The 26629-nt window shown below is 48.5% G+C and overlaps 1 protein-coding gene across 1 annotated transcript in view; it reads right to left on the bottom strand.

The window, feature by feature from the left end:
- Positions 1-3086: 3086 nt before the first annotated feature.
- Positions 3087-26629, bottom strand: part of CHSY1 (chondroitin sulfate synthase 1) — an 80300-nt gene continuing 56757 nt past the window's right edge. Inside the window, exon 3 of the mRNA XM_085308591.1 lies at positions 3087-6621. Coding sequence (XP_085164717.1) covers positions 5029-6621 — 1593 coding nt within the window. The 3' untranslated portion in view covers positions 3087-5028. The remainder of the gene's footprint in view (positions 6622-26629) is intronic.

The raw sequence follows: 26629 nt of genomic DNA, 5'->3' as shown, positions 1-26629 counted from the left end.
CGGCACTGCGTTGCCAGCACTTCCTTGGCACCCCGCGCCTGCCCCGCAGCCGCTCCCATAGCTCCAGCTTCGCAGCGGCTGATTAAATTGCCCGTGCTCCTGCTGAGCCCGGCGCGGGGCTTTGGCCTGAGTCGGGTTTGCGAGCTGCGGAAGGGACGCGAGGGGAGAGTGCGCGCGGGGCAGCACCGGTTTGCTCTTCCTCCCTGGAAGCTCTGCCGCTCGCTCTGGCTCAGGCAGGGACGGGGAAGAGGYGGCTCAGCCTTCGCCCCGGAGCCCCGGCGAAGGCGAAACGCCAGGCTGGGGGTAAAAGCGTGGCAGAGCGGGGCGCGCCGCGGGGACGCGCTGCTCGCCGCCTGGCCCGCGCAGCCGCTGCTCCCCGCACAAAAGCCCCGTTGTGCCGGCGGCCCCTTGTTATTGCTGAGCGTCCGACCGCGGCTGGGTACGTCCGGGGCAGCAGCTCCTGCTGCAAAGGGAGTTGTTTGGTTTGCTTTTATTTTTCTTTTTTTTTTTTCCCTCCCTTTCCTCCTCCTGATCTTTGCAAGTGTATTCTTTTATTTATGGGCACCAAGCCTAGGAAAAGGCGAATAATGGGAACCACGTGTGTCCCCCCGCCAGCCCGGCCGGGTGCTTGGCGCCAGGAGCTCCTTCCGCGCTGTGCCGTGCCGACCCGCGCGGCGGGCGCCCGGAGCCAGCCGGGGGGCTCGGCGGGCCCCAAAGCGGCGTCGCCAGCAGCACAGGAATGAGCCCACTGGTGCCCAGCACCGCCGTGCACACCGGGCCCGTTGAGCGGTGCGCCAGGCCGCCCGCCGCTCTTTCAGCCCCTCTCGCCTTTGGGAGCCGGCTCCCTCTCCCTGCCCCCCCCCTTCTTGTTTGGTTGTCGCCGCTTTGCAAGGGCTAGAGAAATGCTGTCGAGATTAAAAAAGAAGAAACCTTCAAAAAGGCTTGTTCAACGCAGAGAGCTCCGACGGGGGTTAAACAGCCCGTTTCCTCTCTTCCCTGACCGTAATGCTTAAAGGCTGAGGTCTCCGGCAAAACGCGCCGCTGGATTTAGAGACTATTCCCCTTGCAAAAGCTGCGATTTCTGCTCATTCCCTGATTCTCAGTGCCCGCCAAGCCTGCAGCCTGCAGCCTGCCTTGCGCTGCTCTCTGGCCAGCTGCGAGCACGCTGCACGCTACCCCGGTGCGTCGGCACCAGCCGCGGCTCCTCGCGACGGCAGAGCGCTTCTCCTGGGCCCTTCGGAGCCCAGCCGGAGGAAGCGGCGGTGACGGCAGCTCCGGGGCTCGCAGCATCGCCTGCAGCCCGCGACCCTCCGCGGCGTCCAGGCGTCAAGCCTGCGACGCGGGCGCCTGCGGGGAGCACGCTGCGCCGGAGCCCGCACCGGTGTCTGCGGGCGGCGGAGGCAGTCGYGGGGGGTTCGCGGTCCTAGACGCAYGCGTCGGAGGCCTGAGCACGAGCTCGCCGAGCCGCGCGCTCCYGGGGCCGCCGCGCTCGGCGCTCGGCACGGGGACACGGGCCGGGCGCGAGCGCCGTTCGGCTCCCTGCTCCCGGCACATCGCAGCTGGCCGTAGCGCTCGCCGATGGCAGCCGATTCCTGGCGCTTTGCCTCAACCCCGAGCCCGGCAAACAGGCGCTGGGACCGGTGCGGTTTTATCTTCCCCGTGTCACGGATGTTTGTTTTCTCGCCGAGTTACTCGGACGGGTTTAATCTGCGCCCTTCGTGCGAGCCCTGTAAGAGCAAAGTCAATAAAGCGCGGGAGGTTCGGCCGCCTCCTCTTCCAGCAAGGCAAACAGCYGGCGAGAGGCAGGGCCGGGCGAGCGGCCGCGCGCCGGGCTGTGCCGGGGCTCCCAGCCGCCCCGCGGCGCCCGGCCCCGGGGGAAGCCCGCTGGGCAGCCTCCAAAGTCAAATACGGGGTGGAGGGAAGAAAATCTGAATTGGCTGCAGTCTGTGCGATAACGCTGCTCCCCAAGCTCCGTGCACTGAGCTTGGGCAGTTTTGCAGACATTACAGAGCTGGGTACAAAAATATTTGTTCGAAGCGGCTCCAAGTGTGGGAAGCATCGCAGGCAGGATAAACGCGCGCAGAAAGCGGCTCCCCTGCGCCGCGGAGGCCGAGTCGCCCAACGCGGGCGAGAGGCGCTCGCTGCCGGCAGCCGGCTGAGCTGCTCTCCAGCGGCGGCCGCCGATTCCTAATGGCTCTGAAAGGTTTTTTTTCCAGAAAGCTCTTGCGTGAGGTTGGCTGTGCAAGTGGAATATTTTTAGCAAGTATTCATGCAAAACGACTTAGTCTAATAATTTGCAATGTAAAGTTAGACCTTTAACAAGAAACTCCAGACTAAGCAGATTTGGTTTTAGCAGTGTTTTCTTGCTGATCTCGCTGAAAGGAACCATATATCCAGGTCCAGGGAAGTTGCTTGGAGAATAAAGCTGGTAACTTATTTTTAGGGCAATAAAAACCCACCGTGCCTAAAGGACCAAAATTTGAAATGCTTCCACGGATGCTGATGCCGCAGAGTTACGTATAAATCTTTAACTTGGGGACAGTTGCCCTGAGCACCGCGGTCGGGAAAAGCAGCGAGCGGCGTTTCCCAGGCTCGCGGCGTCACCGCGCTCCTCTCGTTTCGCGAGCGAACCGCTGCGGCAGCAGCCGCCACCGCCGGCTTAGCGCGCGCCGCCCGTGACGGCCTCCGCGCCGGGGCCTTAAGCCTTGGGCAGCAAAGCCGGGTTGTTTCAGCAGGAGATGGGTTTGGTCAGGTTAGACTTTCTCAAGGAAGGCTTTTAAAATGCAACGTTAAACCAGCTTGCTTTTAAGCTGCACCTACATAAACTACGTGGTAAATTCAGATGGGTTTGGGYGGTTTCAGCTGCTTCCCGCCGCAGCCCCCCCGTGAGCTGCCCCTTGCGCCGCCCGCGGGGGCTCGCGAGCCGTTTGCCCCAGGCCGAAGCACAACGCGGACGTGGCTCGAGGCCCCCGGGAGAGACGTCGCCTCTCGCCTCGCTCCAGCCCCCTTCCCCAAACGCGTCGCAGCTTCCCGCCTGCGCCGCGTCGAAAGGCACGGACCGAGGCGGACGACACGAGGAGCTCGGATTGCAAATAAAAAAAAAAAAACTTTATTGCATCTTAGAAGCAAATCTTTTTTTAAAAAAAATCATGCACTGTATCCATCCAAGTACCTACATCCTTGGGACTGTCACCAAAAAACGATGAACATCATTGTAAGAAAGACATTGAATCTACTCTAGTTGCAGTTCATAGTCCATACATGTGTAAACACTGATTATTTCTTTTTCTTTTCTACTGGAATAGCGATTACTCCGCAAGATCCCCTCAAACACAGCAGCAACCTAAGCGCTGGGTTTTAGCCTTTCTTCCACTCTTCTCCACCTCCCAAAGAGTAGGTAAAGCAGAACCGAGAGCCACGAGACGAAATGGCGCTGGAGGATGCAATAGAAAAATATACTGGTCGCTGGTTTTTATTTTTTTTCCTGCTGGGCAAGATATTTACAGGTAGGTAGGTAGGTCCCAATACATTATCTGCTTCAATGACAATTCTCATTCGCTGTTGAAGTCTCACTGGAAAGGGTTCCCTTTAGCTGGCTTTAAGGCACTTTTTGTTTTGTGTATTTTCTTTAACCTTGCTAGGTGTGAATTCACGGGGATCGTACTTCGCTTGTTTTCAGCCTCCCCATTCCCAGTTCCTCTTACAGGATCAAAAAAAATTCCTAAGCTTAAGTCATTCCGGAAAATCTTAAGGAAATTTGAGAAAAAAAAAAGATTCATGAAAAAATACTTTAGAAAGTAATCTTTGGAGATCATTTACTGCACGTATGATGTACACTATCTTAACAGTGAGAAGATGCAATACATTCCATATATATATATATACACATATATATATATATACACATATACATATATATATATATATATATATATATATTTACACACACACACACATATATATATATAAAATATTAAAATGACTAACAGATATTCAAGGAAAGGTCAAGAACCTAAAACAATGGATATTAAATAAATTAAAGGTCTATCAATCAGATACAGAAAAAAAAACAAAACTAGTCATCAAATAATGTAATAATTGTTCCCATTAACATCATGTAACTGAACAAAATCAATGTAATCAGATGCAGTACACCACTTTTTTTATATATAAGATTTTCAAAGTTTTTACTAGGGATGTCTAATTTTCCACTGTGTCCTGCTGCTCTGCTGCAAGAGATTCTCATTTCCCATCCTCTCCTTTACTCATTACACTTTTAATTTTTCTTTACCACGTAGCCTCAGCTCCAGCTAGGACAGAGGTTTAGAATAATACACAGAATCCATCATGGATTCCTAAAACGTTAGATCCATATATGGACCAAATATAAAAGACAAACGTTTCTACAAGGAGTTATCTGATAGCAGGTTGTGCTTACTTTCTCCCCTCCCTTAAAGTTGCCCAGCCACAAGAAGTAGAAGTGTATTTTTAATTGAAATAATTAGCCACTTKAAAAATTCCTGCAGCTAAAAGACCCTTACCATTGCCACGCTGACTTGTTTTGTTCTAATACAATTTTTAAAAATAACGATGTTATTTCTAAGAAGACTCTTTGTAACGTAGCAGTCACAACAAAGCATTTTGATACAGTGTTTTGTCACTTTGCTCAAACATTCACGTCCCAATTTACAGAATCCTAGCAACGAAGACAGCAACGGAAAAGGTAGAAAACAATCTTTTGTTCATAAGGAAATTCTAATTCAAGTCAGACTTCTGCAGATCTGTCAGATCATTCTTAAACAAATTTCTGTTTGAAGGCAAATATTGATCACAGTTTTGTTTAAAACCAAAACACAACAACAAAAACTCAATAGCCTTGTTCCTCTCAAAATGAGCTCTTTGTAAGAAAACAACGATGATTTCTAAAATATATCCTGTGTGGTCTTTTAAAAGTGAGCTATCAAAAAACATTTTCCCAAAAATAAATTAGATAATTAAAAAAAAAGTCTTTTCCAGCATAGCTGGACATTAGGCTGTCCTCACTGAGCCATTAGTATTGCTGCTTTTCCCAAAACTTGGGTCATTTTTTTCAAACCATAGTTCAGCCAGCTGTTGTGTGGACCCATAAGTTGAAGCTTTGGACCCCAAGCACATTTTATATTGTTTTGGATCAAGATTAGGGTCACAAAAAACAGGATGATGTACATGGACTACTCCAATTTCTTGGCTTCGGAAAGTTTTTAAGCCAGCTTGTATTACTTTGTTAAATAGGTCTACGTCTTCAAGGCCCCAACCTTGGATGGAGACATCAAAGCCACCTGCTCGAAGAAGATCGCCTTTGTATATACAGGTAATACCAAAGCCATAGTTCCTCCAGAAACCTGTTTTCTGGGTGAAGGCAAAATGATTGTCACTCGGAACTTTTCCACTATAAACAATCTTTGGATCGTACTGGCTAAAAATAACTGGAAAGTATACTTGTTGACCCAAAACCGTATTGGCTCTACACCGCTGGAGAAATTCTGTGGTAAACACTAAGTCAACATCACAGAAGAAGAGTAAAGACTCATTTTGAAACTGAGAAGATCCAACTTCCAGAGCCAGTGCCCTTGAAAACTCCCCAGACACTGGTAAGATCTGCATGTCAGCCTTGGGGTATTTGGAACGGTAATCTCTCATCAGCTCAATCTGCTTTGCTTTGTCCGGGTTCGAATCGGAATTGAAAAGCAGCACAACCAGCTTGACGTTCTGATTTGGAATGAGGCACGTTTTCTCAAAATTCCCCATGAACCTTGCAAACATGTCAAAGCGGCCAGAGAGAGGAATTAGGATGTTGATCTTCTTGTCTTTGAGTTCCTTCCTCTCTACTTTTGACCCGGTGAGCTGGAACGGAACAAACATCTTCAGTGAATTGGAGAGGAACGACAAAGATCCAGAATCCTGGTTAATTTTGCTGGCCAGCTCCTTGGCATCCATCTCTTCATGTTCCATAAACTGGATCTTGCTGAAGGTCTGCTGCAAGTACGCGTGCCTCCTGACAGGGACAGTCATCTTCTTTCCCTTATGCTTTTTGTACAGAAGCAATAGATCAAGAACGTACTCCGCTCCATACATAGGATTCACTCTGCGATAGCCATACTGTATTTCCTTGAAATCTATGATCCTCCCCCGGGTCTTAGCATTCGCGTTGATCATTTCCATGACCTGCATAACAATGTCATCCAGTGCTTCACGCTGCGAAGAGTCCATTCCTCTCCGAGGGGGCTGTCCGTCGGCCCCAGAATACAAATACTTCCCCGTTAGAAACTCCCACTCCAAAATCTCCTCTCGATGCCGTGGCTGGAATCTCATGAAGGACGGCGGCATTCCCAGCTGGAGGTCGTCCTTGTGGATTTCCGTATTGCTGTATTTGCTCATCAGGACAATTTCTCTGTGCAGCTGTACAGTCCGGTGGCGAAGCTCTGCTATTTTACGACTCAGCATGTAGCTGTGAAGTCTGTACTGGTACGGTGGGTTCTTATTAGGATGCAACGTTATAGCTCTGTGTATTTTGCTATTCCTAAGGTCTCTGATATAGCCTTTTTTGTTCTGTTCGTAATTTTCGTAAAACAGCTGCTGCATCTAGAAGAGAGAAAGGAGACGTTAGCATCTCTGCAGGGCTGCGGTTTCAGCAGTGCTGCAGTTGTGAAAGTTAGCCCCCAGTGCCCCCCACCCCCACCCCTTGCTGGCATGGCCAGGTGGCCTCTGAATAAAGCCGGGCTCGGGCTCGGGCCCAGGTTGTAGCAGTACCAGCTGCCACTCAGGGAAACTAAGAGGATTAGTCAATGTAAACTGGTGAAGGAAACATCTACCACGGATTATTACAGCCCATTCCGGAGACATCACCGTCGTGCAAATAACCGAGCGGCAGATAGATCATAAGCTCGTTGTTTTTTCACAAGAACACAGCACCACCAGGAAAAAGAAAATACATGAAATTTTCATTACAAAGCTCTTAGTATTCTCCTGCTTCCCCTGGGCCTTAGTAATAAGAATACTATATACATGGTAAAAAAGTACAGTGACCCCCTTTTCTGTTAAAACCCAAATGATATCCAGGCATTAAACCTATAGCATTTGGACATGAAAGGTGTAGTCTGAGGAGTGTTTTAGCCAACATGCTAAATTTGCTCTCCAAAAAGTATTGCATTACAAAAATGATTAAAAAAATGCCACAGTTCCCCTGTCAGTTTTAGAAATGTCAACAGAAAGTAAAATGGATGTGAAATTCCTAGCAGCAGTTCCACACGCTAGGTAATACAGTATAAATATGTATGATAGCCATTTCCACRGGAAGGATGAATTTATGCTATTATTTCAGAACAAGAAGACAGCAAGCTAAGATTAGATTCAGAAGCCTTGTGGAAAGCCACAACTTAAGCAAAGCAGGCAAACCAGCTTTACAGTTTTCCRTAGCTGATACAATGAAAGATATGTGCAAGCCAGGATGGTAATTTAGGAAATTCGCTGGGGGGAAAAAAAAAAGATCCCAAGTCCAAAGTTACATGCCAGCCCCGAGAGCAGGGACATTTTAAAAGATTGCAGGCTGATTCTACGTCAAAATACAACTGCCATCAACCTGCCAGAACAGCAGACACTACTGCTGCATTTCCCCTAGGATCCAGTCTACGTTACTGGCCAYGGAAATTGCTATAGGTAATGCCATCAATAAGCTATGCACTGAAAAAAATTTAAAAATTAGCAAAAAGAGCTAAAATCCACAACACAGGRGAGAGTGACACTCAAATGGGGCCCAAAGACGCCCATCACACAGGCGCAGGGGAGGCACGCTCGGCGCGAGGGCCGCCGCTGCCAGCTGCGCAGAGCCAGCAGAAGCCCTGCTTTATTAGGCCTCCGGTTGCATTTTTCCCATTATTGTCGACAGACATTGAATCCAGGGGATAAACTTACACCTGGATTTAATTGCCGCTATCGTAACGAACCAGATGTGCACATACTAAAAGCTGAAGCGCAGCACATCGCCGCGGACAGCACGGGAGCAACCCCCACACGCTGGGAATTGCTCACGTGGATTTTAATGCGGACGCACGCAATGAGCTTCAGAGGAGGACGGAAGCTCAGCTGGGCTCGGAAAGCCAGCACACGCTTTCATGGGTCGCCACAACCCCCCTTCTCCCCGGTCCTGCCCACGTTCCCCTTCTTCGCCRCGCTCCCCTTAGGTGCTCGCACCGCCTCTTGTGTCTGAAAGCAATTCAGGCCAGAGCCCGTCTCTTGTTAGATACCATCCAGTAACGTGGCCAAGGGAGAACGCCTTGGCTACGGCCTCTTGGCACATCACACACGAGCCAGCTGTCACGCCGCGTATCACGTTAGCAGTTAAGCAAGCCTGAGACGCGTGCTACGGGTAGGGGTTAGTTGGTCTAATCCCACGTGCAGCGGAGCTACCCAAACCGAACGAACCCCGCGTCTTCCCGGGCGCGCGCTCTCCCGCCCGCCCCAGCCCGCTCTTCCCATTTCACTCCTGACCATATGTTGTTTCCTCCACTAATAACGCCACCGGGGTTTTCCGGTCCACTTTGAACCTCGCTGTTTCTGTTCTGGGCTCAAGGATGGTGGTGACCTCAAACAGGACCAGCCACGCGCAGCAGAACCCACACGTGTGTTTTTACTCCAAGCGGCCTCCGCTGATCTATCTTCTGTCACTCAGATTTATAGCACTAGGAGTATGAAGTGCACAGAGTAACAACGCGTTCAGTAACAAGCTACGGACATCAACATTTTAACTGCAACCCAACCGTGGGCACAAGCTTTCCAAAGAACGCTGTGACGTTAGATAAATGTTCTTTAAAAACACTTCATCAGGGAATTATTATTTAAAGGAAAACTGACAATGGGACTTAATTTCAAGCCTTGTTTTGAATTTATAAGAAAACAAAATCAAGACCATGCAGCCTGAATGCTTTTTATTCCAAAATTCCCTTCCAGGGCATTCTGAATTAGCTACAAGAAGAAACCATGAGAAGCAGCAAAGCTTTTAGGTTACACAACAAAGATTTAATAGGATACCGATGAGTAGGAAAATGTTATGAAATTTCCGAAAGCAAGTGAAGGTATGAACCCCTAACAAACCCTCCTAAATAAAATTAAAACACAAGTATTTTAAATGGTTTGCTCTGTAGGAATAACCTGATAACAGCGCAGGCTAACTGCGGAGCTTTTAATAATTCTTCTTTCCTTTTCCAAAAACTGGCTGACTTAGAGAACTGAACTGAAAATAAATATCTCAGCCAGACTTTACTGGTGCTTCAACCCAAAGCAATTTAAAACAGAAAAACCTATTAACAGTCACCTTGCGCCAGCCAAAAAAGGCGACGACTGCAACAAACCATTTGCTCCAGTCAACGCTACAGTCAATTAATAAGAAGCACCGCCGCAGCCAGACTTTTACATAATCCTGGTTTTTCAGAAGGATGCCTCGCGAGGCTGGCACTTCCATTATTTTTCCTAAGAAGTCTCCCCCTCTCCTGCCTCCGCCGCTCTTGTCTCCTCGCGTGTAGCAAGCAGTCGTAGCGGTGGAGAGCGCCGGTGCCCTGCGGGCCTCCTTCTCCACTTAAGCACCGGTGTACATCACACTTCAGTATTCACCGTGCGGCAGAGCTTTAGCCGGGGTTATTTTACCACCTGCAGAGAGCGTAGCRACTTACAGACTTACTGCACGGGTGCGTGAGGTGCTGCGACTGAGGTCTAAGTGGTCAGCAGGCCCCCCCAAAATTACCCGTTAAGGGCAGAGGAGCCTGCAGCCGTGGTCGCGGCCCTGAGCGCCGCGAGGGCCCCGCGCTCTCCTTCCCGCGAGGGCCAGTGGGTCCCTCACTGCCAGCAGCACCCACCTCGGTTGGGTGCCCGGCGCTGGCTTAAGTATCCCCTGGGAGCACGCGCAGGCGTTTGACTCCGCACAATACTGGAGAACCCCAGGGAAGAAGCAAAAGCACCAGTACCTTTTGTGTCCATCACTAATAGAGCTGGGCAGGGGGGCAGAAAGTGGCAGATGAACTAATACGTGTTATTTGTTTGTTCCTCCCACGTAGCAGCCGTTAAACACACGCTCCGGAGTGACCCAAGTGCAGAACGCACACGTCTCGAACAGGCGTTACGTGCAAACCTCCACAGGACTCCAGTACCAGGTTCTTGCTAGGTGAACACGTCTGCAAGCTCTGCTTTTAGACAGACAGCTTTCTCCGGGATTCTTTAAAAAAAGAGCCTTTCATGGATATTAATTTTGCACCGATTATATTCTAAGCATGCTTTATTCTAGCGCGGAGCGCTGAGTGTGCAGGGCTACAAAGAAGAGCTACTCTTTATTGACCACTATTTACTCTAGACCTGTCGAAGCCTTAAAAACCCTAATGTTCCCCAAACCATTAGAGACTGAATGTTTAAACTGTGGTACAGCTGTTGTGGGCACTACTGGCTCGTGTCCAGAAGACCAACTGAAAGAGAGAGTGTTATGTTCTACTCTTTAAATGAAGAAGTCTTTTGCAGGCCAAAAAAAGTGTACTGGAGAAAATGGACTTAAAAAATAAGACCAGTTTATGCAGAAGCTGGCCTGCAGCCACAGATCAGCCCCCGAGGGCTTTCTCTCACAGCTCCAGATTGTACTGGCACAGCCCAGAAAACGCAGCTCCACAAGGCTCACGGAAAGCAAGTGTGGGCAAGACATGCCGCACGGCAGGCATCTAAATGCCCAACATGTACTTTAAACACAAAGGCAACCTAATAAAAAGCTAGAAGAACGGCTCCGGTCACCTAGCTCACTTGGGAGCGGGCTGCTCTGCACAGCTGGCGGGGGGCTGTTGTCCTGCCCCAYGGCGAGGAGGTCCGCGACTGCCCTTGGCCAGCGCCGCTCGCCCCGGGCCCCTCCTCGCCGCGCCGTCCAGGCGCGCGGCTGCACCCGTACTGCTGCTGGGAGCGTCCCTTGGGGGGCCCAAGGGCAAGGCAAGGCGCCTTGCACCCGGATCCCGAGCCGCCCGAGGAGCTGCACTAATGAGACTTTGCCTCTGTGAAGCCATCAGCCAACACAGATTGGGGGCTGTCTGCCCCTCCACCTTGATGCAACGCTGGACGTGTGGACCAAACTGAAAGGAGGGGTGAGCGTTCGCCCATTCCTGATTTGGCTGTGGTGGAGACTGCAGCGACCTTTCCAGACACAAATCTGAGCGTTAAGTACTCTTATTTGTGATGAACTTTCCGTTTCAAATCCTGATGCTCTCTGCGCGATCCCACGGCTAAGCACCGACAGGGCCAAAGCGACTCGTGGGCAGAGTTATTACGGCGGAGACAAACATGCGGAAGTACTGGATAAACACTCATTTCCAGTGAACTTGGCCACTTTCTCATCCCTGTAGCCTCTCCAATTGCCGTTCCAGGAAAGGACGCAGGAAATATCACTCAGCAGTGGGAGAGCAGCCTTCCCTCCGAGGCGACATGCGAAGCACTGGGGCTCCGATGCCCGAGCACAATTAAACGCTGCGATCCCTTCGTCAAGTTACTTCTCTCATGCACATTTAATGAGGTATCACTGGTCCCCGTCTGCCTTGTTTTATAAACCAAGAGGGGCAAGAAAATCAGCTGGACATGCCAAGCGGCTGGTACCCAACATTTCCACAGCAGCCTGCTCGGGACGCAGATGTGACCTCCTAGTAAAATAATTCGAAATATGCTCTTAAGCAAGAAGTTTATTTTGTCAACAGGGTTGCCTCCTCTTACATGATACTAAGTGAAACCGGGYCTGTTTCGTTTAAGAGAGCCTCGCAGTGCCTTGTGTACTGCTCTCCTCGCTCCAAAGTACGCAAGAAAGGAAGCCAAGATCTAAGACAAGTTTCGAGTACAGCAAACCCAGGGTCACTGAATTTCTAAAGGATCGGAGAACTAGCAGAGTTACTGCTGTAGTCTAATCTTTTATTAACAATCCCATGTAACTGTTTAATTAAACAACTGTCCTTCTCCTAACCCCTTCTCATTTAAGCAAGTAGGAAAGCTCAAAAAGTACCTATTCACTGACAGCCTCTCAAACCAAATAGCCTTTAACAAATTCCCAGCTTGGCAACAGTAAGAGAGAACCTGCAAAATATATCTGTCCCCAAAACTGGCACCTCGCCTCCAACCCTCATTTTAAGGTCTCGTTACCAGGGACCTACACTGGGAACAGTCCGTGGGACCTCAAAACGAATTGAGATCTTCTGGCTAAGAAGCAGAGAACTTCCCTCTTTTTGGCCCTGCATTAAACTGAGTTTTTTCCTCCTGGCCTAAGCAAGGATCCAGTTCCYGTTCCTCTTAACCGGGGAGCAAGGAATCCCATGGGATTCCCCTCAGGTCTCCCATATTTTGGATTAGGGAAACRTGTTGAATCAGGCCAGCTGTGTAAAGGGGAAAGACTAGTGCAATCACATGCAACTCTCTGAAGAGCCCGTTGCCCATTTGGATTAACATCCTTCTCCTTGGGCATATCAGATACACAAACGCAGACTCCATCATTCATTCCACAGAGCAAATGACTGTTTCTCTAGAGATACAGATATATGTTTTTAAAGCATAAATGAGAACATAATCCAAAAGCATTTTGTACCTCAGGAGTAACCAGATTAAAACAAGCGTGCCATTTTCAGATACTTAGATTCAATTGTGCAAACCTTAGGGGATTTGGCTGCAATTGAAAGCTATGCTTCCAAAAGGTTCTGATTTAAAAGAAAAAGAAAAAGAAAAAGAAAAAGAAAAAGAAAAAGAAAAAGAAAAAGAAAAAGAAAAAGAAAAAGAAAAAGAAAAAGAAAAAGAAAAAGAAAAAGAAAAAGAAAAAGAAAAAGAAAAAGAAAAAGAAAACAACACTGAATATTAACAAAGGGTCTATCCTATGGCTGTTAAAGAAGCAGATGCTAATTCAAGGTGCTAGTGACTAAATATCATCACCATTGCTTGAGAAAGTGTGTTCAAAATTTGTTTCTAGTGTAATTTCCAGATGATGAGCCCTGGTTGTACACATGGCTCTCCCTTGCTCAAATTCAGGCTCTGACCTACAGGGCAAACGATTCRGCGCTCCCTCTGCAGCCGAGAGGGACTGCCTCCTTCACAGATCCAAACGAACAGAGGAATAAAGCAACTCGCTGCGGATTTGTTCATTTAAAGGTCAGACTTGGACATGATGCCAAATTACTTTTTGCCACTGAATACACAGTGTCTCGAGATTTCTTCTCCTTGTTGTCAACTCCATACTTTTAGACTTTGCAGTACAGGCAGAATACAAGAAAAACTTGGTTTTCATTATGACTTTCAGCAGGGCTATGCAAGAAATAGCTGCAGCCTTGGAAGGCTGTATCTGTTCTTTTTCATGCAAAGCATTAAGATTTCAGAGGAGCTGCACATGACCCTTGGAGGGCAGTTCTKGGAGATGAGGAGCAGAAAGCCTCTGACACCCTGGCAAATTTTTTCTGGATGCTAACAATAGAGTTAGAGGAATGTAGCTTCTTCCGCACAGAGACTACAGAAGAGAAGACCTCTTCTGGATTGCCGCGTGATTTTCCACCATGTGTTTTAAAGAGGCAATAATGTAATCTTTTAGAAATATTTTTAWTCATGGAATTCAAAGATTCCTGTTTGGGAGCTAATTTCCACATCCAGCGGCCTGAGAGTTTGGAGCCACGCTGGACAGTAACCCTTTCTGGCTCCCAAACACTTGGCGCACAAGCACGACTACCGAGAAGCACCACCACAGGACCTCTGCTGCTAGACATGGGGAGGACAAACTCTCTGAATGGGGAAGCTTCAGCTGCAACCTCAACACCCGTGCYCATCACAACGGCATTTTGGTGTCAGAAATCAAGCGGGAGCAGTGTAGCTTCTCTRTCAGACCTACACAGGAAGAGCAAGGACATCACAGCAAGCATCAGACCAAGTCTTTGCATCTTTGCTAACACCAGAGTCTGTGAGAACCCTGGGAGAGGGATCGATCCCTACAGATCTGGCTGCAGGACCGAACCCCTCCAGCCTTGCCCGCACCAGGGGTTGCCTCAGCACAGCTTGCCATGCCGGGGGGGGGGGGACACCAGTGCCAGGGCAGACACGCAGCACCCAGGCAGCATGGAGGAAACGTCATGGAAACAGGTCCATGCTGAAGGACAGTATCAACGTAGTCACATTACTGCAAGGCTCTAAATCTCTCTGAGCCTTCACAGAAGGTTGCTGTGAATTTAATTAAGCAAAGATTTGGCCTTGTGACAGCTGCAGTTCTTCCCTGGCTGTAAAAAGGAGGGGGATATTTTTAAAAATAGACTAATTGTCAAGACTTACCTTTTGGTGCTTCCAGCTTAAATACTGTTTTAGATGAGAACAGATATGGCTTCCTTTTTTATGGCAGCCATCCATGCCCACTAYTTCTGATCCCTTGTGAAGACCGGTGGCAGGCACAGATCTTTTGGCAAGGGGTGAGGGGGGAACCAGAAATGCTGAATAAAATCACCAAGAAAAGTCAACTGCCAAACTGCTTGCATGTCAAAACTACATCCCCTTCAGTAAACTTACAGTGCCAGTAATAGTCTCGGAGTGATAAAGCATCTTTCATAGCTGCATTTTGAAATGTCTGCACCATGCTTTCCTACAACCTAATGGAAAAAATCACTTCTCTACCTGTAGCATCAGTAGCAGCTAATCAAAATTGACAGAAAACTAGGAATATATTAGATTTCTCATTTCTCTGCTAGCAAGCCCCTTTCACAGCTGCCACAACAGCAGTTCTCATGGATGCTGCTCTGTTGCGCCGTTGCCAGAAGAGCAGCTGTAGAAAGGGTCGTTGTTCAGGGCACACTCCTGAAACYGTAGCCGCTTCCAAATCAGTGGTGACCTGTCCCTAGGAAATGGCAGCTGCACACCATCTTATGCTGGCAGGGATGTCTAACACACAAAACAAAACAGCATTTAAATAAACTCTGGAAACGGGCTCATTCCATCCACTTGGCCTCTCTCAACGTGAACCCGTGGGAGGGAGCGGGCAGGGCCACAGCCTGAGACAAGGGAAGTGCAGAGGCCCAGGCTAGCAGAGGTCCAGAGCACACGGTACACCGGGCAGGCACATCGCTTTGAGCCTGATGGCGCCCCGTGCCACACCAGGCCAACGGGACGAGCCTTCATTAAGGCCCAGGCAGCTAATCGTCCTACCAGCACGGGAGCACCCGCACCGCTTCCCTGTGCAGCTCCTGCGTGAGGGTAGCCGAGGCGAAGCAGGCTCACATCYGCCGAGACCTGTTAGTGTGGACATGCTGCATCGACGCTCAGCTCCGTGCACCTTCTACCAGCGTTGCCTATTTACGACAGAGAAAAGGTGACAGCTGCATCGCTGTCATGCTAACCAGATGACACAGCTCTGCAGGTAACGCTCCGTCCTCCAAGCTTAGAGTCCAACAAGTGCCCCAATACGGCACTGAAACACTGCAGGGTTTTTTCAGAGTTACGCTAAAGACCCCCGCACACATGTGGTCGTTTCATACCCACAACCCTTTAACGAAAAGGGCACGCAGCAGCTCTGCTCTTGCAGCCATTTTTCAGTGACGGGGAGACCGGTATAGATGAGCTGAAAAGTCCGCCCAGCTCACAGGCAGTCCTGCTCCGGTTAACAATTCAGCTCGGCGCAAGGGCTGCTCGCCGCTCCCRGTGTCCCTGCTCCCCAGCTGCACCGAGGGCTCAGCGAGCTCAGAAGGACCCGCCGCGGCTGCGCGTAACGCACCAGGGCCAGCAATGAATTATATATACATCAGCCCCCAAAAGCAGAAACGGTTCCAGGCGGGAATATGATCTCCCTCCGCTCGGCACGGCACGGCACGGCACGGCACGGCACGGCTGCCGGCCTTTGTTGGCCACCTGGGCCGGCTCCGCCTGAGCGGCCTGCCTGCTCCGAAGAGGAGGGGACCGGGCGGCACGCAGCAGCCTTTGGTTTCCTGCCGGGGGCTGATGGCAGAAGGATGCCCCTCCGAGGCAKCGATAAATGAAGTGGGAACTCGCTCCGCGATGCTCTGGCTGCTTCTCCTACAGTTAAAACTGAATTTAGAAGAACACTGGGTTGTGGGTTTTTTGGAGCGGTAGGAAAGAACAAGCTATACCCTTCCTTACCAAATATCACAGTGCCGCTGCCCAGTATAGGCTGAACATTTGTTAAACCAATAATTTGGTTCATCCCCTTTTAACAGCCTGTTTACTCCAATTGGTTCTTCATGTTCAGTCAATCTTGGTTTTCAGCCAGGGCCACCGATTCCGGTGCTGGCTCGAAGCATGTCTGCGAGGGACTGGACTAAATCCGCCACGGGGAGCAGCGTGGGACGACAGCCCCGCGACTCGTCCCTGCCTTGTTCCAAAGCGTGAGTTTCCGACACACGCGTATTTTTTGCCAAAAGCATTGTTTACTAATTGCTCAGAGCAGGGGAGGGAAACGAAGCCACAAGCCCTTGCTTTYTGTGGAGAAGGCACACGTTGCAGCCGAGCCCTGGGAAGGCTGCAGCYGAGCGCTGGCGCGGGGGCCGCGCGGCGGCGACGGTCGAGAGCACGGCGCGGCGACGCGGCTCCTGCCGACGCAGCTTCCACAGCGAGACGCCTCGATTGCGAAAGCGTTCGTCTTGCGCTCGCACCACTACTTTTAAGCCTGCCCGCTAGTCTGTGCTGAATTTAAAAGCAAAATCTGCCTTTTGTTTCATCACTGGAAACTACAGAATCGGCCCAGCTTAGACGTGGTGCTGCCAAAGCCGTGAGACGACAAGGTCTGTGCCTTGAAGAGTTCTGCCACCTAAAATACACGCAACGCCGCAGCTCGGCACGGAAGACAGGGCTAGTGAGTCAAGGAGGGGACGAGCAGGGGAAGCCCGTCCATGCAGAGGGCTGATGATCTCTCAAGGACTTGACTTGCATGCCCTATACGTCAAAAGCCCCATAAAACACATGTGATTACCTCTAACTCCAAAGTTTGCCTGTTTTTATTGCTTGCTGGTCTGAAGTGCAAGGAAACATATATTTTAAATAAGCTACATCTTAGGAGAAAATATCTCTATTGAGACAACCCCTAGCYTCACTTCAATAGGATTTGCAGGAGTCAAAATTGCTGGGGGTGGGAGCACTTTCCAGCCCACGGGAGAAGGGAAAAGCATGGCCACAGGTGCCCAGGTCTGGGTCCAGATCTCTCCCGCCCCAGGTTCATGGGCGCTCCAAGCTGCAGGGAAGGCACCACCGCTGCGCGCAGCCACCGCTTTTATTGTGCTCCTGTCAGTGGAACAACTTTCTCATTATTAAAACGAGCTGTCAGGCAGACTGGCATTTCCCTCCTTGCGGTATCCAAGTCAGCCCGTTAGTTCAAATATGGTTAAAGATTTCGCATAGTGTTGCTGGCTAACTGTATATGGTCTGAGGTTTTCTGGAAGTTTGCTGTCTGGCACAGTTTGGAAAAGTAACAAACAGCGCAACTCTGCCGCGCGCTGCGAGTGAGTGCCTCTTGCATTACACACAGTCTGCGAAACCACCGGGCTCACCTCTGAGCTGGTGTGTTTAGTCTTCGCTGATGTATGACACCTATAATTTAGCTTTGACAAGAGATTATTCAACTGCTGCTTTTGTAATGCCCTAAATTAAAGCGGGAGGTGCGGACACCGATAAACCCAGTTATGCCGAATGAAAACGCATTAGCCACTGTTAAAAGTGGAAAGAAAGAAGAACGAGACTGCCTGAAATGTTCAGCAACGCTGTGAAGGACAAGATCTGCCACGTGCCCGACACCCCCAGCCTCCTCCGAGCCTTAGCTCCACACTCACGAAGAGCTTGTGGTCGCTTCCCAGCGTTTTCCTCCCCGCTCTGCTCCCGACCTGGAGCACAGGCCATGCCGCTGCTCGCAGCCTGCCTGCGCGCACGAGGCTTCGGGAGCTCCAGGGCTGCACGCAGCCACGGCAGCTCCCCGCCTCCCCGCTCCGCGGGCCGCCAGCACCCCAGGGGCCCGCTCTCGCCCCCGGCTACCGCTTTCTGTCCCTTCCCTCACCCTTGAAGCTGACAGGCCCTCTGGATCTGCTGCTTGGAGAAATGTTGACATCTGCATTTGTGGCTTTCTCGTATCCCGTCGCACCTTTTGCTCATCAGGGAGACAGGGGAAACGGAAGGTGCAGGGAAACAKAGAGATCATCTGAGCTGGTTTGGCCGCTGCCTCACAAAGTCTCATTGCTCGGGAAGCTTTAGGGGTGTCTGATGCGGCTGAAGACAACGGGCGAAATGGGAGAGCGAGCTGAAAAGCCATCACCGAGAAAGCAGAAACAGCTTTTGCCAACAGATGGAGAAGGCTGTTGGAGTTCGTAGCCTCGCTCACCAGACAGCGATGCCTTGTCTTCTGGTGACCCATTTTTAGTTGTGGATCAAGGACATTTCAGGGATTTGGGACTGACTCATGAATAGCAAATGACTTCTACGGTCTGCCAAAGAGACTTCTCCTTGCTGCCGGAAGGCAGGGCTGCTTTGAAGTTGCTCCTGAACCAAGACAATTTACAGCCTGACAGTTGAAAGCTGCACTGAGACGGTACTCGTTTCCTCAGGGCACGATGAATCGCCACGGTTCAGCAGCCAACCGGCCCTGGGTCCAGGAGGGGCAGGGTGGACGGCCGGGGACCACGCTCCTCAGCTGTCCCACTGTGTCACGGCCACTTGCGTCCTTCAATAGGGCTTTCAGTGGGACACACAGCGCTTCTTTCTGCTACGTTTGCTTCACTGCTCTTGTGAGATGATAGACTTGTATCATCTGAGCTGCAAGTTGTTACCGAGCAGAGTGTAGTTTTAAGCTGCAGCTAGTAAAGGCTCAGACATGAACCCAGGGAGAGCAAATAGAAGTGCTTCTAACCCASTGCTGAGAGCGAGCTGTTGCAAATAGGCTCAGCTCATGGCACAGACACACGTATCCACGTTGCTGACTCAGCTGTGGGGGCAGAAACCTTATGTAAGAAAGCAAGGTAGGCAGTGACAGGGTATTTGCATCTTAAAATATCAGTACRATTAAATACAGTTCAACTGGCAGGGCCTAGAGGCATCCAGACAGCTCAGAGTGGGAGGAACAATCTCATCCCCGTCAAAGACAGCAAAGACATATCCTTTAGCAACAACCTAATTTGAGATGCCAATCCTTAAAGCCTGCACAAAGAACCGTGAACAAACCACAGCACTTTCACGCCTTGCTTCATGGTTGTTTGGTCAATCATTGCYTTTCATCAAACAGCCAGCAAGCCATCGGACAGGGTGCCATACCGTGCTTGGCCTCAAACCTTGCCTCTGCWGCCTGTGCTTCGCCTTGATGAGAACGCCGAAGTCAAATAAAATCCACCACCCATAACAGATGTTAGAAACCTGTCTCGCTTTCTTCAGTCGTCCTCTGAGGTCTGGCCTATTGTCAGACGCCTGAGGGGAGAGTTTTCTTTTTTCTTTTTAAGGCAATGGTAATACATCCAAAGGATTTTTCTGTTTCGAGAAGGTAAATCTACACCTGGGCCAGAGCTGCTTCAACATTCACTAGTGAGTAAYGAGCCTGTGTCTCAGGGCGACGTTTGTCTAGTGTGCTGTCCTGACATTTCCCGCAGACAGAAAGAGAGAGGATAAAAGGATGGTCAAAGACAGCGGGGAAGGGAGGAGGCACGACGATGGACTAATTGAGGCAAGCTGGCAGTATCACTGTATCTTCTCCAAACGCTCTCTAAGCAAGATGCTCTTTTCTGGTACTGTATGTCCTAAAACCCACTGCAAAACAAACAGCAGTCTGCTGCGCAAAGATGAAAGATGGAAAGCATTATGCTAACCTAGGGATGTAGCTTGGGGGCCTGGTGCATCACAGACTGTTTAGCATTAGCATTATCCAGAAAAGCACTGAAAAATGCATTGCAGGATATTGAAGAAAACTATATCCGGATATTAAAACTAGTACTCAGTAAATTGCTAGGAGTTTACTACCACAATATGGTCAGATCATAGCTTAACGAAGCCTAGGAAATAAAGCACCAAAACTAATTTGAAGCACATTAAAAGATACCACGTACAAACTCCTCTAAATCCACTGACTCGRGTACGATACTTCTTTGCCTTACTTATGATGAGGGAGGAGTCCAACAGGCACATTTGATTTACATAACATGTTGCACTGCTCACTGCTTTATGTTGATTTTCAACAAAAGGTAGCACCTACTTTGAGCTTTGAGATTTCACAGTTGGAGGATTTCTAAGGAGGGTGTTTTACAGCTGGAATTAAAGTGATGTGGCCAAACTCTGAAGACTCGTCGTTCCCACGACTACCTGCTGCTGCCTTCCTTTTATTCCAAGCACCATTCTGGCAGCAAGGATGAGTTGGATAGATTTTGCGATCCCTAATTTAACTGATTTAATCCTAGCACATAGAGTGTGTTACTTGTGGCGAGTCTGGAAGTAGGTCAAGGCAAGTGCCCCTTGCCCTGATATCTCAGCCTCCAGGACATCCCGTAGATTTTTTCTGTGCCACAGCCCTTCTGTCCACTACAAGCAGCAAAGAAATCACCTGACTGACAAAAATGGAGAGGTTACATTTAACGAAACTGTTAAAAAATCCACAWCATCTAAAAAACACACATCATTAAATAAAAGAACCAATCCTAAACACCCTTCTGATCTTCACCCTTCAGACAACTCCCTCCTGGGACTAGCCGGGACGAGAAGGTATCTTGAAAGGGCGTCTCTTTTTACTGAGCTGGTCTGTTCGGCTCCAGCTTTGCTTTATGTCATAGAGCAGAAAAACTAGACAGGCCCCGGATGAAGTTTGTGGTGGTTCATGAACCAGCAGGTTCCTCGTGCATGGAGATAGCTGGATCTTCATGAGCTGCAGGGGACCACCCCGCAGCTCTGCACAGRGACCACTGCAGAGAGCAGGTTCTCTGAACGTGATAAACACCAGGCTGGAAATTTCTTTACAGGGAAAGAGGGATACTGAAGACTTGAGAAGGGCAGAGAAAAAGAACAGCAGGTAGTTTATCAGAATACTTGGAGCCACTGCCAATAATTTGTGCCTTGAGTGCTGCAAAAAGACACAAATAGCCCTGTGTGAACTCGCCAAGATGCAGGTTCATAAAACACTGCCCCAATCCATMTCACTGCTGCACTCTGCTCATAGCAGCTGGCCTTTAATCTCTGGACCAGGGAAAGTCATATCCACTGCGCYGGTGAACTAGCTGGCTCTGTATTAGGTTTCTTTTCTCACTTGCAAGTTAGAGAAACCATTGCACTGACATAATGGTTAGGGCTTTAATGGCATGAATCTTTTGGTCATAACCATGAAGAAAAAAACAATAATCTGTAAGCCTCAGTGGCAAACAAAAGAATGTAATCTTTATTCTCTTGCCCATTAAATAATAAAGTTTACATCATGCTAAACTGAAAGTTTAAACTACGTTTTTTTGTTATTAAAAAAAACAAGGAGGAGATCAAACTGTCCATAGCAAGAATTATAAATCCAAGCCATATATAACCCAGACCAAAGTATGTAATCAGGACGTAACAAATGGAGTTTAATACTCAGAGGAAACCACAGCTCTGGAAGACATTTAAAGGAATATTTCCATTTTCCTAGGTTCTATATCAGGTTCTTGGCCAGACATTTTTGATTGCACTGTACTAAAAATATAGTTCCTGTTTCAGAAGACAAAAATTTTAGGAGCATGACGAAATGCAAAAGGTAATTGCAATGCACCACTGAGCTATTTTATTACATTATCTAACATCTTTAAAGAGTAGATTAGCTCACAGTGCAAACATTCTGGTTTCCCTGATGTTTAAGTCCTGGCACTGCTGCAGCATTAGAAACAACAGCAACTGAAGAGGGGGGAGCGGTGCTCACAAGCTTCCTGAGCAGGTTCCCTCAGCAGGATGGGGAAAGCCGTCCACGCAAGAACAAGCTAAACAGCTTCARCCCTTTCAGAAATGCAATCTAGGAGGTGGCCGACAGCGCAGGATTTGGGAGAAAGAGCTACGTAATCACACAGGCAGAAGCCTCCTTAGAGAAACTGAAATAGCCAAGTAGTCACGAGCACCGCGTGGGTCCCACTGCAGACTAAAATGGGAGAGCCCATAGAAATGTGGGAGCTCGCAGCCCTATGGAGCGCACTCACGGCTGCCCCAGAGCTACCTCTTCCCTTCTTTTTAGCTTAATTTCTTCCCTTATTTTCTCAGAAAGAGAAGGCACAGTATCAACTTGATAATGTCTCAGTAAGTGGCCATGCCTAAGCAAGCGGTGTACCAGGCGAGCCTAAGGTTGCTCAGGACTACAGAGCTTTCATTCTCAAGCAAAGGGGGAAGCAAAACTAGGAACACCTGCCGACAGAGCGAAAGGCACTCCTCACACCTGTAACAAATACCACGCTTCACTGGGAGCGACTTGCTCTGCACAAATCCATATTTACAGTGGCTGCGGTCACATTTTCCCTCTGCTCTGCTTTGCCCTCACACTTGTTACAAGAAGAAGCAGTTGGAGCCTTTCTGCAGCAGTTTCAATATTCACAATCATTTTCTTCTTTGCTCTCATGTTGGCTCGTCCAAGAAATGGAGCTAGTTATTAGACAACAAGGAGGGAGATACAGTAGTCTGTTTACTGAGGGAAACATTAATGGCTGACTAAACTTGTTTCCTTTCTGCAATCAGAAAGTTAAATAACTCCTTCCCCTGCTTAAGCATGGGATAAGCCTCTGGGGAGCGTGAATGCAGGCGGATGCCGTGCAGCATAGGATGCCGTGAATCAAGAGATAGTACGTCAACAAAGGAAAAAGGAGGGGGAACATCAAGGTTTTAAGTTAAGAGTACACAGCAGCTAAATGTCGCAGCCATCTAGTATATGAAATTGCAATTTATTGCTGTATAAAACCAGTTTTAATCCTGGAGGCCGCCTTCTAGCAGCAACTTAAAGCTAGGATTTAAAACTTGACATTAAACTGAACATTTATTTTAGAGAAGATTGAATGAATTGTATTTTGAAGGTTATTTTTTCTAAAAATGTACAGACTGCTATATAAACTACCTAGGGAAACTACATCCAGAATATGAGGTGTCAATGGTCAAACATATCCTCATTAGATGGTGACCAAGTGATATTTATTTAAAGTGCTATGCAGTATGAATTAAACATTTATTTTGTATCACCTAGTAAAATACCCGAACCTCATTTTGGCAGCTGTGCAAATTCTACCCTGACGGGAATCATGACTTACTGTACTGTCACACAGTCTCTCTTCTGGTTTTAAGAGAAAAAAACTAAAAATCAAGAAGGCCAAGAATGCAAACGTTTGTGTTCAGTCCATGATATGCAAAAGGAGGAAGAAAGCAGATCGTATCTCAAGACATCCTCTTCATTAAAGTGGCAGATGGAATTACAGCATGATAATTAAAGTGCTCAAACATTTGGCAACCTCATCCTGCAAGAACGACTCTTCTAAAATAACTGGGAAGACAGAATTTCCACTTCCAGATCAGTGGCTTAAACAGAGACCCCATTGAACTGCAGGATCTTCTGTCCATTGAGATTTTTAGTTCCTTCCCCCCAAGGAGAAGGAGGAGCCCCACAGATTTTGGCCAGACACCACAGCAGTTTCTACCATCCAAGGGGCTTGAAGCTATGAAAACCTGCAAGACCAGTATGACTTCAGTGCCTGGCTCACAAAAAATTGTCATCACATCCATTGGCTACTGTAGCAAGTTGTATGATGAAGCAGACTACCTACAGATGGTAGGTAGTCTTAAAAAGCACAGGAATGGGAAAGAGAGGGTTGCAGCCAAGATCACTGTGATTTGCTTCACTTTCTTTATTTGAAAAGGGGCTAGTTTAAGAAGAAAAGCCGCCCTAGAAGTGAAACAGCATGGAGGTTGATGAAGCAGCCTTACGACATGAAGCACAAGATGCTCAGTCTCCTTGTTTTCTTGAACTGACAACCAAGCCGCAATCTGAACGCTCGGTGTAGATAGCCAGTATCCGACGCTACGCAAATGGGGTTTCATTACTGATTTAACGGTGTAATAAGATCCAAGAACTGAAAGTTGAGGCACCTCCCTGCCACAGAGGCTAAACTCGCACAGTTTCACCAAGATGGACACAGTGGGCAACATAATACACAACCGTCCAAYTCTCCAGGCGTCAAAATGACTCCAGACTGAAAACATTTTTTAGAAAACATATTTTAAATAAAGTTGTGGGGAGTTCCCATGGCCTCTGCACATTGAGCATCCCGGCTGCTTAGCTGTGATCCTCCTGTCTAGACGGGAACCTGCAAATGCTCCACTTAGCTCATTACTTCACGCAATTGCCTTTATCTCCCTCAACATGTTCCTACCACTTGCAGCCCTGTGTTAATAAACCCTTATAGCCATATCTTTTATTTCAGAGCTTCAGCAGTTGGCTGCCAGGACCAGGGAAGATTTGCTGTTGTTAAATGTATTTGTTATGGCTAAAGATATTGGTGCTGGAGAGGGATCTGAGGGACATGGGTGCTTTGCTCCAAAACATTGCTCAGCATTTTGCACCAGGCCAAGTCTGATTGTAATCTGACTGTAACATACAATCCTTTTCTTCTAAGAGGTCTGACTAGTTTGTCATGCTGAAGGTCACAGTTTGTCACCAGACCTAGGGTCAGGAATGATTCATACCCCAGGACAGATGGGAGAATAAATCCTCTCCCCAGAGTCCTCCACCATTGCAACGTGGGACATGCTGCTCTCTTAGGAACACTTAAGTGCCCTGCACCTGATCAATCATTTGTTTGTGGAGAGACCTTGGGAATTAGCATCTCTTTTGTCTCTCCTGAGCAAAATTAGATTAGGCTAGAATTGTTGTGTTAATATAGGGATTTCTGGGTGAAACACTGAAGTCTGGGATACACACAAGATCAGATTAGTTAAGTCCAGGATGGGCCATAAGGAAGTGCTCTACAAAATACTAATCTAAAGTGAAAGCACAGCCTGCTTGTCCAATCTCTTCTACTTTGTGCAGAAAAAGTGCCTTTAGTGTTGCGCTGTCAGCGCTGCCRTGCCCTGACGCGTCCCAGCTGCTGCAGTCTCCCTCCCCGTGCTGCACAGCGTGGCAGCGCCAGCCGCGAGCAGCCCGCTTCCCAGCGAGCAACGGCACAGCGCCGGCCAGCCCGGGCACTGCCGGACGCCGCACCTCGTGGAAAAACCATCCCGCGAGGCCAGTTAGCTCAACGCTGCCAAGAAGGGGCCAAAGGCAGCCGCAGTCTCCCCATCAACGTGGCCAGGTGACTGCCACGAACCTGCAAGGACACAGTAATTCTCCAGGCGCTGGGAAGTCCAATTGCACATTTTATTCAGCTTCGGTAATGACACCAATTTGAAGCGTTCCAAGCCTCAGCCACAACGGGTAAGTATTTAAGAGGAGGAACTGCAAGTTAAGCTGTGGGCACAAAAAGTGATTTGGGATTGAGTAGCATTTTGCTTTGCTTAGACTATTACCCTGGGTGGAGTGCAGCAGGCAGTCCAGAGATCCCAGAAAGGCACTTCATTGTACAGTACAGCTGTATTCCATGAGTTTTGTCCCTGCTACCCAAAAAAAAAAAAAAATCTAATTTGATTTTAGAAAAGTAGTGGATAGGGGACGCTGACTCAGGCTTTCAGTCCCCCCCCCCCGTGCCCACAATGTCCCACTAATGCTAGAAAGGTGCTATGTTCCCACGTCTGAAGCAAGAGAATAAGGAAAAAAAAACTCCAGGTTTTTCCAGCAGATAGATGAAAGTACACAGTGAGAATCTTATTCTGTGCAACATACCAAACTCAGCTGTTATTAAAATGCAGCCTGATTTTTGTTCRGAGAAAAAGAGCCTTCTGTACATTTTTTTTTCTCTTGCAAGATCTGCCAACAGTGCACGACGCTGGAGCTGCACCGCGACCTGGGGAAGCTCAGCAGACATGAGAYGAGCCTCGATAAATGAGAAGCAGCAGGTTCTGGACGGGGGGGAAGGGATGGATGAGCTGAAGAAGCAGATTACTAGCTGTGGCCAAGGATATACTCATTATATAGAAAGGAGATGAAAGGCTTTACTTAAAGTGCCAATGTCAGTTCAATGTATTTATAAGGATTCAAACAAGTCCCACCGGTGCAGAACAGCCCGAAGGAGCTTTCCATTTGTGTAATTTAATGGCTCTTTCTTCACCAACGTCAAAAAGCAGTGGTGGAATGGCAGTGGCTCCCCACCCAGGACCTGTGCGGCTTCCCGAACTAAAACAGGCATTGCTACAGAGTGCACTGAACTATAGTGGGGCAGCTTAAATTAAAAGGCTATTGTAAAAATAAATCCTCTGATAAGAGCAATTAATGCTAGTCTTTTCCCATACAAGCCACCGTTCTTGCTGCTTGCTGACTTGCACAGCCACAAAGGCACTCCTCCCATGCAAAAATAAGAAACTACAAGTAAGGTGTGGACTTTAAAAATACGCTTCTGCCAATTCCTTTTCAATCCAGTGTACTGAATACAAGATATAAAAAACTCTGCAGCCTTTTGTTCTGTGATGTATTTTTATTACTGGCAAAACCATTAAGCTTGAGGTTTTCTTATTTTATCTCTGCATT

Source organism: Rhea americana, unplaced genomic scaffold, assembly GCF_003343005.1.
Source record: "Rhea americana isolate MKP2758 unplaced genomic scaffold, rheAme1 scaffold_28, whole genome shotgun sequence".
NCBI lineage: Eukaryota > Metazoa > Chordata > Aves > Rheiformes > Rheidae > Rhea > Rhea americana.
This window is presented reverse-complemented; position numbering and strand designations above follow the sequence as displayed.